This window comes from Mchenga conophoros, linkage group LG6 (genome assembly GCF_057382185.1).
Source record: "Mchenga conophoros isolate Kocher_MC1m ecotype Shallow Benthic linkage group LG6, M_conophoros_male_GT1.1, whole genome shotgun sequence".
NCBI classification, from domain to species: Eukaryota; Metazoa; Chordata; class Actinopteri; order Cichliformes; family Cichlidae; genus Mchenga; species Mchenga conophoros.
The window spans coordinates 24,155,263-24,169,626 of NC_140531.1; the positions used below are offsets into that span (position 1 = coordinate 24,155,263).

At 38.6% G+C, this 14,364-nt stretch overlaps 1 protein-coding gene across 1 annotated transcript in view; it reads right to left on the reverse strand.

The window, feature by feature from the left end:
- tbc1d1 (TBC1 (tre-2/USP6, BUB2, cdc16) domain family, member 1) overlaps positions 1-14,364 on the reverse strand; it is a 53,935-nt gene that overhangs the window by 17,306 nt on the left and 22,265 nt on the right. The window contains exons 4-15 of the mRNA XM_085276941.1: positions 12,098-12,187; positions 11,907-12,011; positions 10,791-10,923; positions 10,534-10,625; positions 9,532-9,648; positions 9,173-9,295; positions 8,201-8,343; positions 7,594-7,854; positions 6,401-6,517; positions 5,973-6,086; positions 5,615-5,748; positions 512-697 (exon numbers count right to left, since the gene is read on the reverse strand). Coding sequence (XP_085133067.1) covers positions 512-697; positions 5,615-5,748; positions 5,973-6,086; positions 6,401-6,517; positions 7,594-7,854; positions 8,201-8,343; positions 9,173-9,295; positions 9,532-9,648; positions 10,534-10,625; positions 10,791-10,923; positions 11,907-12,011; positions 12,098-12,187 — 1,615 coding nt within the window. The remainder of the gene's footprint in view (positions 1-511; positions 698-5,614; positions 5,749-5,972; positions 6,087-6,400; positions 6,518-7,593; positions 7,855-8,200; positions 8,344-9,172; positions 9,296-9,531; positions 9,649-10,533; positions 10,626-10,790; positions 10,924-11,906; positions 12,012-12,097; positions 12,188-14,364) is intronic.

Genomic DNA, 14,364 nt, shown 5'->3' on the forward strand with positions numbered 1-14,364 from the left:
GAAACCAACTCATCGTGTAGTCAATGACTACCGATGAGCCACGTGAAACAAACAGTACCTGCATGTTATCATGTAGACAGAGCGAATTCAGACAGAACTGCAGTAATATTTAACACACCTCAAAAATTTTAGAGTTAAGGGCTAATAAAACACTTTTTCACAGCAATAAAGCACCATTTGGCTCATCCAGTTTTTCTATTTTGTGTGCATTTCGTTTTGATGTGTACATCTCAAATTCAGGCAAACATTGAAGTTTTTTCTCCACCTCAACAGGATGCTTGAGTAGCTGCTGTGTAGATTACGGGCTGAACACCACAACACTGTGAAATGCGATAGCAAAGTTTGATTATATGTCTCACTGTAGGGAAGTTTATTTTAACTTCTCTGTTTAGGGCTATTTTTTAAGAGTTGTTACTTGTAAATATGAATAAATCTCAAAAGTCAGTGTGGGCTCATTGCGTGTATCTGTTTTAAAAAAAAAAAAAAAAATCCCTTTATTCATCCAGCTCACCTTGTAGCTTCTGGTTCTCTCTCTCCATCCTCTGCAGGAGAATCTGCTGCAGGATGGCCTTCTTCCAGAGATCCCTCAGCTCCTCTTTGGTTCTCTTCGTCTTCTCCTCAGGCACCGGTCTCATCGCCGAGTCCCCAGATCCTCCACCCACGATCTGGGCCACAACCTGACAGGCATCAGACCCATCTTAAAGACATTTAAAAGATTATCATATTAGTTTACATTAGATTATGTTGCACAAGATGTTTACTGTAGCAAATGTAAAAAAAGATCTTAATTTAGATTGAGAAATGTATCTTTAAAAACAGTTTTGTTGAGCAAAAAAAAAAAAGCAATAAACACTCCAAGTCATTTCAATTTAAAATGAAACAATCACAAATATCTTCTGGAGTTAGAAGCTTATTAATAAAAACATTTATGAGCAGCACAGTCACATTCCTTCATCTGGACTAGCAGATAACACGCCGTTTAAGAACTGCAGGCCTTCCGATTAGATTCAGACCCACAGTTCTGGGTTTGTGTGTTAGATGTGTTGTGATTCTTTCACCATTAGCAATGACAATAAGCAAGAAATTTACATTTCATTTACATTTGTTCAACACTTCACTTTGTTTACAGGTATGAACAAAACTTTTGTTCATACCTGACAGAGGCGAGTGTCAACTTCTTCTTACTTTCAAACGTGTTGGTATAAAAAGGAACAAAATCATCGTCTCTAAAAAAATTCAAGTAGCCTTCCAGACCCCTCTCTCTCTCTTCTTTCTCTCTCTTTCGGTGAACCTCACGGACACTCATGCAAAACAACAAGAAAATGCTAAACATAGATATATTTGACACAGTTGGGTGCAACACACAGACAGTAAAAAAAAAAAAAAAAAAAAAAGCGTTTGTGTGACTCCACCTCAAAGTACAGGGTGGATCCCAAACCTCAAAATACCCTGTGTTGTTTAGAGGAACGACATACCAACTATCCAGATCGCACTTCTCTTTCAGTTCGCGGGAATATCACGATTGATCCTGATCACTAAAATACACACGTACACACATACCTTAGCCTAACTTAGGTATGTAAATCTGAGGCTTATCTTGTCAAAGACTCTTCTGAGGAAAAAAAATAAATAAATATGTAAAGGTCATCCTTTCAATACTACAAAAAACACTCACGCACACCACAATGGCGGGCTTTGTGTAAAACGAGTCTTATATTTGTGGAGTGCTCATCTGTTTCTAAGACATGCTGAAACCAGCCGAGTCACCACACAAATTTATGGCTCTTCAGTTATAAAAGAGGTGAAGACAAAGCAAACTCATGGCTGACACACACAGAAAGACACTAAGACACTCACACGCGCGCGCACAACTCTCTTAACAGATTCATGTTTCTTACTAGAGAGAGACAACTGCTGCAGTTTCAGCAGAAGACTGGTGACAATTTGTCTTTAGGTGAAAAAAATGTCAAACTTTCAAACTGCAATACTTGATGACATTAATTCCCCGCCTACTTACCCCAACTAACACTATGGTACTGCATATTCCTCATAATAACATAAAAACACACACACACACACACACACACACACACACTCTGGCACAAAGTGGCACAATCCACTCCCTGTGCAAACAACCTGGTCAGAACCAGGTTGCAGTGTGCACACACACACACACACACACACACACACACACACACACACACACACACACACACACACACACACACCATGCAAAGTGGGTCAACAAGGCTGGCGCTTTCCTCTGGCGCTGTCTATGTATGGACTGTCAACATGACCTTGAGACACACTGCCACTTCCAGCAAAACACACACACACACACACACACACACCACGCCCATGACCTCATGCATCTACGCACACACATAAATACACACCCAACAAGTTTAGCACTGCATTCAGCCAGCACAAAGCCCATCACATTGACTTGTTAAAAAAAAAAAAAAAGCCCTGTTTTTCCCTTCACTTGCTTGCAGTTGAGCGTCAAAGTAAACTTTGGCTGCACATTTCATTAACTGAAACATTTAACATGCTTCAATTACAGGGCAAATTCATGCAGAAAGACAGACTTCACCAGTCTCTGCACATTCAGTGTTAAAGTGAAGAAAACAACCACATTAGTCCAACATACCAATCTGATTTTATGAAATACAATATCCACCCAACAGACTCCAGTTGGGCGTGTGCACGAGTCAACATAATAATAGGAAAACTACATAATGTTACTTACTCCTGAGAAGAATACCACCTTTGTGAGGATTTAAATATTGCTGAAGGTGCACCAGGGAGGTATTATTTAACTGTATGGAAATCTTTGTAGCTGTAATGTGCCGTTAAAGCCACAAAGCGTAACATTGGGAAATGTGATCTTTGGCACCCCCCAGTGGTTAGATCTTGAGGGCCTCTTAGTTAACATTTTAATAATTTATCTAGACAAAACAACCAACAGGCATTCTAGTTAACAACACATTATGTGCTGCACATACATGTCCAAATAACATGGGAGTGTAGGACACCGCTAGTGGAAACTAGTGAAACTAGTTATTCTCAATGAGTTTTTGAAAAGCAGCAATTTAGCAATTAGCTGATGAATCAAGGAGTCAGTGGACATAAAAACAAAATAAAATCATAATAATGCATGCATGCATGTTACTGAAAGAAACAGTGTACACCCTGTTAGTCCAAGTCTTCCAATAACACAAAATGAACACTGACATAACAAAGTACAGAAAACACTTCTTTTTGTAAATAAAATGCACTGTGTGAGAAAACGGTTTTATATCAGCTCACATGGATCATGCTTCTTTCCTGCTCGGTGCTTACTGGCATTACAGTGTGAGAAGCTCAACAATCTCAACTGTCAACACTTCTTCTGTCCTGAGTGCACTGTACATATAATTATGACACAGAATCCAAAGACTTGCAAGCACTAGCATGATTAAGACATGTCCACAAGCTGAAATACAGGCATTTTTATGTCAACATATGTTGTGATTGATATTTCAAAGTTATCTGAAGTCAAAGTAACTGTTCACTACCCAAAGTTATACAGTTTTCTACTTGTAACCATCATACCTTGACGGTATTTGACAAGAGCTGTCATTTCCCAGGCAACAATTACAACTGTTTGCTCAAGGTTTTCAAGCTTTTAGGCAAATCTTCATTTTCAAGCATTCAAATAATCAACCAGCAGCATTAGTGAAGAAATTTATACTGCAGTAACACAAAATTAACACTCCACCAGAATAATCATCTAGTGCAGCTGTCCCCAATCCCCGGGCCACAGACTGGTACCTGTCCGTGAGTCATTTAGTACCGTTGAGGCTTGGGTATGAAATTTGTGGTTTTCAGAGTTTTTATCGGTTTTAGCGGTTTGTTTTTTTAAATTATTTTTTTATCGTTTTTATCGTTGACTCGGTTTCCTGGGTCTGTTCCCTTGTGTTATGAATGAATCGTCTTTTTTTGGTATCGGTTTTATTTTGTTGTATTTGTTCACGACACCTTAAAGGCCGGTCCTTGAAAATATTGTCAGACAAAAACCAGTCTGTGGCGCAAAAAAGGTTGGGGACCACTGATCTAGTGCCAATACTGGATTTGTAAAAAAACCAAAACCAAAACAAATAAAAAGTACATGAATATATCACAAATTCTTAGTTTCACCTTACATTTTAGAAAGTATCACTTCAACATCAAGAAAGAGGTTTCTGGGTACTATTTGCTCAGTTTACTGATCAATTTACTGATGATATCAAAGGTCTGGGGCTTTGCCAACAACTGTTAGTATAATCAATTCATTACAGCCCTACATAACAACAAATATAGCTGTGATTAAGTAAATATAATATAAATATATGTTTAATGCATGACTTCCGTAGGTTAAAAAAATAATAATAATAATAAAGAAGTAATAAAAAGTATACTGCTTCCCCAAAATGGAGGAGATGAGAAATTAAAACTGTTATGATAAACAGATAGGGAGTTACGTTTAAGTTATGAATCTCTGCCTTCAACTCTTCTGAGAGTTCTTAGCATAAAACTAAATGAAAGAGTGACACACAGTGGAAATGCTTTGTGTCTGCACCGCAGGAGCAGATTTAATAACAGTGTAGTAACAGCTTACTGAAGCAGCGCAGTCTCAGTTTTGCATATGAGCTTCCTGTTTAGACTCGCAAAAACTATTAAACTGAATAACGTGATTTACTAAGGTATGCAGTAAGCAAGGTACTTCAATTGAGTCAGGTTTAATAGGAAACAATTTATCTACAAATGTTCATGTTCCTGTGACAGTTTCTCCTATGAATGTTTGTGTATCTGAAATGGCAGGTGGAGAGGTTAAGAATGCGAGTGCAAACTGGGAACAGAGAATGTTAAGCCTAAGCTTTGACCCTGTTTTTTTTTGTCATATGTTTTGTCATTTCTACACAAAACTTTGTCCTTTATCTTTACTCAGCAGTGTGCACACACACAAGGTTTGACTTTTAGTGTGCTAAAAGTCTTGCTCTAGTAACACACACTTGTACCCCTCTCCAGCAATTTCATTTACAGCAGGAAAAAAAAGTACTTTTTGTAAAGACATTACTCACTCCCTCATCAGTTCTGCTCATTTTCAGCCTGGTAATTTGCAATTGCTAGAATGCATTGGTCATTACATGAAGTGGCTGTGTCATGTTTATATAAATCAGCATACTGTTAGTTGATCACCCACATAATTTTCTACTCCATCAGCGCATTTGTTAGCCTCATGCTAATTTGTCATGCTTAAGAAACCTGGGCTTTAGCAAAGAAAAGCATGTACACACACTCTTTATGGAGTGTGTTTTCACTTTCAGCTTTGCAAGCCGCTGTCAGCTTTTCTGTTCTCAGCTTAGAAGTGGATCCAAAGTTAAAATTTACATTAGCCATTAGACAGACTAATATACCAAAGATAAACAGGAATACAACTAATTTCACACAAGAATTGCTTTTTAGAGCATGATGACAACACAGCATGTTGGGGTTATCTACAGTCTCAAGAACAATGAGGGGTCCAGCATGAAGTGAATTATGTCTTTAACCATGATTTCAAAAGTTTTAAGTGTGTGTGGGTGTCCCTTACCGATGGAGTCTGTGCCTTTCTGAGGAGTAGCGACCCGCAAGAAGATCTGCTGCCTCCACGAGTGGCGGCGGCTGCGCTGAGGGCTTTCCCCGACCCCACCAGCTGCACTTGGTGTGGAAAGCGCCACTACATCACTGACAGCACAAACACCCAAATACAGAGATGTAGTTACAGATGTGCCCTGATAAACAGTCAATAGATAGATAGAACTTACTTTTTACACATACATGTATGCATGCATGTGCATGTACACATATCAAAACCACTTCAAAGACTGTATGAAACCAGAAGTACAGATTATGACTTTGCTATTACTAACAGACATTTACACTGACTTTTGGTACGAGTGTGTGTGTACCTGTTCTTTGGGTCAGGGCAATCATTCTCTCGGACAGTGGCCAGAAATGGAAATTTCAGAAAATTAGGGACAGATGAGGAGGAGTGGAGACGAGCACGGAGACCACCCAGAGGACTGAGATGCAGGTGGCGATAAACAGAAGGCAAAAACAAATGAAAGAACAATCGTGGAATCGCATCCTAACAGAGACATGCAGACGTAATTCCATCGATATCACCAAAAGCATGATGACATTTTCTGCTGAGGTGGAAAAAGCTGAACACAGCCCAGCGATTATAAATGAGGGATGAATTTAGCATGTCTCTGTCTGAATGGCGAACTACAGAAAAATACAGAACACAAGACTACAGGAAGGTATGAAAAGTTAGTACGAGAGCATTTAAAAACACAAAGAAAAACATTAGTTAAACTAAAAAACAGATTCTCACCTTCTTTTACTGAGCCGGGCTCCAGAAGAAGGTGAGGAAGGAGGATGAAGGAGGAGAGAAGAGTGGGACGAAGGACAAGGAAGGGCAGGAGGAAGAGCAGAGTTGCATGGGACGTGTCTGAGAGTCAGTGCGAGTGCAGAGAGAATGAGAGGAAGTAAAGAATATAATGGGCAATGACAAATGTATTTAAACAGAAGGAGAGTTTCAGAGTAACCGGTATAGAGTTAGGAGAAAAACATGTGACTATAAGTGCATATGCATCATATAAACAAGATTTTTGTCAAGCATGAAACTACAGAATATTGTGTTTTTATCTCTATATGGTCTATATGAGTAAAATGAGTTTGATCAACCCATTTTGTATTTGATATCAATCACTTAGAACATGTTTTTACCAAACTCTGAAAAATGTTAGAAACATGTAGATTTAAAAAAAAAAAAAGAAAACTGAGAAAAAGGTTTGCAGAAGGCTGAGATAGAGAGCAAGTAAAGCCAACATCCAGGGAGAGGAATGATGCAGTAATCCACGTACAAGTTTCACTTTCTTTTGACACAAATATGCTGGTGTCACTGAAAACTCAAACATGACAAAAATCCTCTTAACACGTTTGGGAAAAGATGATACTGCTTGCTCCTCATTGTCATAGACTTGATGAACCACAGTATTAAACGACAACACACACACACACAGCTTCATTACTACTTGCAAATACCATAGTTTCATTATCTTTTTCTCAAAGTGACAAAGCGATGTGTACTCTCCAAACTGGCTTTGCAACCCTTATTCTGGGAACTGAGGTAAACCGATACAGGGTGTTAGACCACAAGGTAAAAATACCATCACTATAACCATCAACTTTTTAAGCTATAAAAAATATCTAAATTAAATAAAATACTAAAACCAATCCTTTTCTAAATTTCTCATAGCAGCGAGTTCCTTTACACACATGACATTGTACGCATCTTGAAGACACAAATAATCATACTGTATTTGTCTGTTATTAATAAGTGGCACTATTTCTCTTTTATATGTTCATTACGTTTTGATATCTTATAATATTCATTAAGTTGCCTTATTATTACAGTCAACTGTATGAAAGCACAAAGTAAAATTTAACAAATACTATCCAAATAAAATTTCTACTAGTCTATCTGTAAACACACACACAGAAACACTCACATGCTCTACTCACTTGCTCTGGTGGGGAGTGTCCGTGCTGACGGAGTAGTGTCGCACAAGCTTGTGCTTGGTAGCTGCAGTGTGGTCCTGTGGTGGGTGAATTAGTATGTGCTCCGGTGAGTATTCGGCTGAGGAGGGGGTGGCAGGGTGGCTGAAAGTGCTGGCCCGGCGGCGGAAGCCCTGTGGCTGAGCATCCCCGGATAAAGAGGAGGAAGAGTGTGACAGCGGCAGAGAAGTGTCAGTGTGCTTCAGGTCTCCTGTTGAGTTGTGACACCTGAAGATAATAAAAAGGAAAGGAATAAAAATTCATGAATGCAATCATTTCTACACAAGTCTAAGTCTATGATATGCACCACATAGTGAGAGAAAGCTTAATGTGATTTTAAACTTAATCCAATGTACCGCTGAGCAGAGAGTATACAGTGGGTACAGAAAGTATTCAGACCGCCTTACATTTTACACTCTTTGTTTTATTGCAGCCTTTTGCTAAAATCATTTAAGTTCATTTTTTTCCTCATTAATGTACACACAGCACCCCATATTGACTTGAACAAGTTCTCACCTTTAAAGCACTGAGTAACCCGAGATATGAGGTAGCCTTTGCATATAGGAGCGTTTACCTGAGAGGGCTGGTTGATCGCTGATGAGCAGGCAAAGGATCATCTAAACAGGGCTGATCCTGGCTGCTGTTGACAGTACAAATAGATGAGCTGCTCTCACTTCCCTCGCTGTTCTCCCTTTGAGCTCTGGCCTTGCTGCTTCCCTGCCATTAACAAACACACGTGTGTTAAACACATGGTTTTTACCTGTGAGCAAAGATCACAAACCAAGACACACAACCTTCCCAACCAATTTCTCAGTGCTTTACTCTATATGTAAAGACTAAAAACTGCTAAAAATAAATATTATAAATATGAACTCTCTCATCCTAACGGGCTGCTTTTTTTCCTGTTACACTGCAAAAACAATGAATAAAATAATGAAAATATATTAATACAGGTTTGCATAATCTATACTTTCAGCTTTATTTCAGCCCCGAACTGTTCACTACACTTTATGTGTAAACTGAGCCACTCTGTCAGTAGATATTTGCTGTGCTTGTTTTCACTCCAAGTCCTAAGCTTTTTTTTATCTTATCTTCATGTGTTCTATTGAGCTTTTTATCTAAGTGAGAGGGATGGCAAGCAATTAGTCTGATAGTTTATAGGTCCTCATTTAATTTAAAAAAATATCCAAAGCCTGAAACTGAAAATCAAACACCTACCTATGAATTAATATCAATGTACAGCCACGATTTATTTCAATTTATATAAAATAACAGCACTTCTTGCATGTGGAAAAGCTAAGCTAAATGACTACAACGGTGTAGCACTCTTTGGGAGTGTGGGAGTGGGAATTGTTAGGTACCCACTGTTTTGCACTTTTTAAACACCTACATATTAACATGGGAAGCACACACATGGAGAAAGACATTTATTATAACAACTGTATTTGCTTCTTACCAAACCAAAAGGTCAGGTATGAAATTTGCATATAGTCACATACCAGAACATACTTCTGCACACAAACCAAAACAGAAACAGCACTCTTACCTTCCAGATCCCCTCCAGGGACTCAGTGAGAGAGCGCTTGGCTCGGCTCTTGAACTCCTCGAGTCGCTGCCGGCTGCTACTCTGCTGCTGTGCCTCCACAGCTGGAGCGACATCCTCACACATCTACATACACATAGAGACAGGAAAAGACACAGAAAGCAACAGTGAGCGAGAGGAAGGGAGGTCCTCAGAGGCATGCAATGACGGCAATTTGTGTGTGTCAGAAAAAGGGAATTTTGTCTTTCCTTAGAGGACCAGTCTTTCATAGCAATAATGACAATAGAGAGGAAATGTAGGACTTAAGAGTGTGTTCTGCTACAGAAGTGCATATGTATTTCATAGGGGTGTCCAGTAGGTACCTGTTTGCTCTCCTTCTGCACTGTGTGCTGATGGGTCTTCTGTCTCGCTTCATACAGATTTCTCAAAGAAGCCATTATCAACTCATTCTCTTCCTGATCACTCTTAGGACGAGCCCTCTGGACAAACAGACAGATTAATCAATATATTTGATGAGTTTTTGTATATATTATATATACTTATTATATATAAATGATGGAAATATGTAAAAATTATGTTTTTTGTTTTCTGTTCTGTGTCCTGTTCTTTTTGTATATGTGTGTTTTTTTGCTGCTGATACAACCACATTTCCCCTTGTGGGACAATTAAAGGATTATTCTATTCTATTCTACTTATATATATATATATATATATATAAAATTATTATGAGAAATGGAAAGTTTCAACTGGAAAAAAAGAAAAATCTAAAATTGATCACAAGTCTGTTTAAGCTGGTAAGTTTCAGAGAACTCATCTGCAGAAGTTTACATTTGGAAAATAATTTTTACACCTGGTTCCCAAAAAATGGTGAAATCGAGGTACATTAACACCTACAGCACAGTGAGCTAATAAAGACATGCTTAGCTCTGTTGGGTTGCAGTTTTACTACACCACCAGCAGATGTTAGCTAAGTCACACAGCACAATGTATCTGCATTATTACTCTGGCAGTTTCCTTTTAACGTGCCTGCCCTTCCAATAAATACCATCAGCAGACCCCATTAAAAGTACTCAAGCCCATTACTGAAAACAAAACAAAAAGCTAAGCAAGGTGAAGAGAGAAAAAAACATTGTAAAGGCAAAACTGAGAAATGAGGTGGCAGAAAAATTTAAATTATCTGTGAAGAAAGAAAAATGTATCTCTGTGAATCCCCCTCAAAAAAACTTGTGAATCCACATTCATTTATCCACGATAAACTTCGATGACCTTGCTTACTAGGAAGTTTTCATGTTACAACCACCTGAAGGGAAATTTAAAAATTTACACCGCGCCCTTCAGGTCAACAGGCACAACAGGCTCATTACCATAGTGTTTTCAAAGACTGAAGCTTGATCATCATTGTCCAAAGTGGCCAAATGTTTTTGAAGCTCCAGTTTAGTTTTAGATGGGTGTAGACCTGAAAATAAAGAAAATACAGAATATAAACACACTACAAGCAAGCCTAGTCTCACTAGAGATTTGTTATACAGCAGCTTAGACAGTCCTAAAAGCCTAAATATAAAGAGTTGTACACATCTACAACATAGAGACACCACTTATAGCTTTAAGGACACCTTCTTACCTTCTATGCTCTCACAAAGCCTGTGGAGCTGCTGCATCGGGCAGCTGTCACACTGCTGGCTCTGAGTCTTTGCATTTTGCTGCAGGGCGGCCACAGAGAACGCTTGCTTCAAAGTCAGCATGATCTCGTCCACCTTAGAAGAGTGAAATAAAATTATTTATTGCCCTCTACAAGCTTCAGTGTTTTTAGGCAAATATCAAATAAATATTAGGATGTATGTCTTTTCCCCAACACTGTTATTGTCAGAGCAATAAATGCTTCATAATAAGTGTTAACTCCTAAATTCTTGGTTTGTGAAACCAGTTTTGTTCAGTTTGTTTAATTTTAATAGCCAAATCCCCGGAGAGCATCTGATTTGCTCCTTTTCTATCCCCAACACTAGAACATCTCCCTTTGAGTGTACAAGGTCTTTAACAACACTAAAGGGAAATCTAGCTCTGCAAACAGGAAAGCAGAGCCACTGCACATCTGGAATCAAAACTCCAGCTCCATATGGGAACAGACATTATGTAATGTTCATTTTACAACCTGTTAAAATGAACTCTGGCAGCTGATGTTTAACAGAACAAGTGTCTGATTCTTTCAAGAAATACAGTATACTCACAGCGCAGAGCTAGCTATCATACAGTAGCTTTTTTTTTCCAAACCAAAATTGAGTACTTGGCACACTATGAGTCAGTGGAGCCCAGATGCACTGAGTCATAGGTCCTATGATTTACAGATATATTTAATCTGAAGTGATAGAAAAAAAGAAAACACTTGTGAGAAATTTCACCCTCCTGCCTTCTGGCATTTCATTTTAAATCCAAAGCAAACTTATTGACTCTTAAATGAAGTAGGCTGATCAAATCCAAACACTGAGTGGGAGGGACTGATATTAAAAAAAATCAATGGGTAAAATTCTCCTTTTCAGCACACATTCAAAATTGAAAAAAAAATGTAGCTGCACCACTTCTGTTGTAAAAACTCAACAGCTGGCGATAATAACACAAAATGACACTGCGCTAGTGTCCAAAATCTTAACTGTGACTCAGTTATTTGGAGTCTGTTACATGGGAATATTGAATGAACTGTGTCTGGACACAAGCAAGAATCCTTATCAACTTCATGTCTCACCAGTGATTCATCTGTACACTGGAAGACATAACACACGAAGTGGCAGTTTCCCCCTTCCACGGTCTCCCTGCAAATGAAGCCGAAGTGATCCACATGACGAATACCCTGGAAACAGACAAATAGTGGGTTTAAAAAAAAAAAATCATAATCATAGTCACGCTTGAATAGTAGTAGGACTGTAGCGATCATACCTGTGAGCAGAAAGAAATTTCTTTGAAGCTCTTCTCTATTGCAACTTTCTTAGTGTCTGGACTAACCAAGAAGATCTGAGACCTGCCCACCTAAAACACAAAGAAACACAAAGAAAATACAGTTAATGCATGTGTGTTTATGACCTTACTAGCTTTCTTTCTGTAGTGTGTGACAACTGTGGTGTGGCAGTGACTACAGTTATAAATCTTACTGACAGAACTACTTAACAGAAGTTACATACAGTGTTTCCTTAAATAGTGTCCAGGGCCAACATTTAGTTAAATGCAGAAGGAAACAGAATGCCTGTGTTTTCACAGGCTTTTATTAGAGGTCGCAAATCACTCTGCTTACTGGATTAAATACTACACAACATTTTTTGTCTGTTGCAAATTATTTAAAAGGGGTAGTGAATAATTATGAACATATCAATAGAAATGTCAGACTTAGCCAAAAGCCTACTATTCATCTGTAGTCCGTGGTAGGTCAGACAAAAACAAAAAATAAGAAAAATAACACACCATCATACTATACAACAATACAGCCCTGACAATAAATATATATAAACTTACAACATGAAGTACAATAAGATAACACAGAAAAAGAAATAAATATGAATGCATATAGAATTAAATATAACACATATGTTAATATGTGTTATATTTAATTCTATATCTGATTAGTGAGTTACAGAATTATGTCTCTTTTTGTGAATAAGAGTGACACAGCAAACTACACAATACAAATTATGACTGCCATCCTTTGCAGTGTATGTGACTTCATTAGGAAGGAGTAAGAAAATGAATGAAAAGGAAACCAAAGTCGTTTTTTCTTCGTCTTTTCATCCAGTATGACACAAAGATGAGATAAAACGAATGACTGCCGTTCACAAAGACCTTTTTCATTCCCAAACTGTCATCCAAATCAGGCCATAATTAGGCTTATACCATGTAGACTGAACCCGCCATCGGACAGCGTTGCTAATCATGCACGAAGTTTGATAAAACAACACAGAAACAGCCATAAAGTGTGAAAGCGGACATTTCATTTAATTTTTTAAAAAGGTTTTTATTGGGAAACTTCAGTCTGCCTATGTAACAGTCCTTTTCTTATTTTTTCCCGAGCCTACAGGGAGTGCAGAATTATTAGGCAAGTTGTATTTTTGAGGAATAATTTTATTATTGAACAACAACCATGTTCTCAATGAACCCAAAAAACTCATTAATATCAAAGCTGAATGTTTTTGGAAGTAGTTTTTAGTTTTAGCTATTTTAGGGGGATATCTGTGTGTGCAGGTGACTATTACTGTGCATAATTATTAGGCAACTTAACAAAAAACAAATATATACCCATTTCAATTATTTATTTTTACCAGTGACACCAATATAACATCTCCACATTCACAAATATACATTTCTGACATTCAAAAACAAAACAAAAACAAATCAGCGACCAATATAGCCACCTTTCTTTGCAAGGACACTCAAAAGCCTGCCATCCATGGATTCTGTCAGTGTTTTGATCTGTTCACCATCAACATTGCGTGCAGCAGCAACCACAGCCTCCCAGACACTGTTCAGAGAGGTGTACTGTTTTCCCTCCTTGTAAATCTCTCATTTGATGATGGACCACAGGTTCTCAATGGGGTTCAGATCAGGTGAACAAGGTGGCCATGTCATTAGTTTTTCTTCTTTTATACCCTTTCTTGCCAGCCACGCTGTGGAGTACTTGGACGCGTGTGATGGAGCATTGTCCTGCATGAAAATCATGTTTTTCTTGAAGGATGCAGACTTCTTCCTGTACCACTGCTTGAAGAAGGTGTCTTCCAGAAACTGGCAGTAGGACTGGGAGTTGAGCTTGACTCCATCCTCAACCCGAAAAGGCCCCACAAGCTCATCTTTGATGATACCAGCCCAAACCAGTACTCCACCTCCACCTTGCTGGCGTCTGAGTCGGACTGGAGCTCTCTGCCCTTTACCAATCCAGCCACGGGCCCATCCATCTGGCCCATCAAGACTCACTCTCATTTCATCAGTCCATAAAACCTTAGAAAAACCAGTCTTGAGATATTTCTTGGCTCAGTCTTGACGTTTCAGCTTGTGTGTCTTGTTCAGTGGTGGTCGTCTTTCAGCCTTTCTTACCTTGGCCATGTCTCTGAGTATTGCACACCTTGTGCTTTTGGGCACTCCAGTGATGTTGCAGCTCTGAAATATGGCCAAACTGGTGGCAAGTGGCATCTTGGCAGCTGCACGCTTGACTTTTCTCAGTT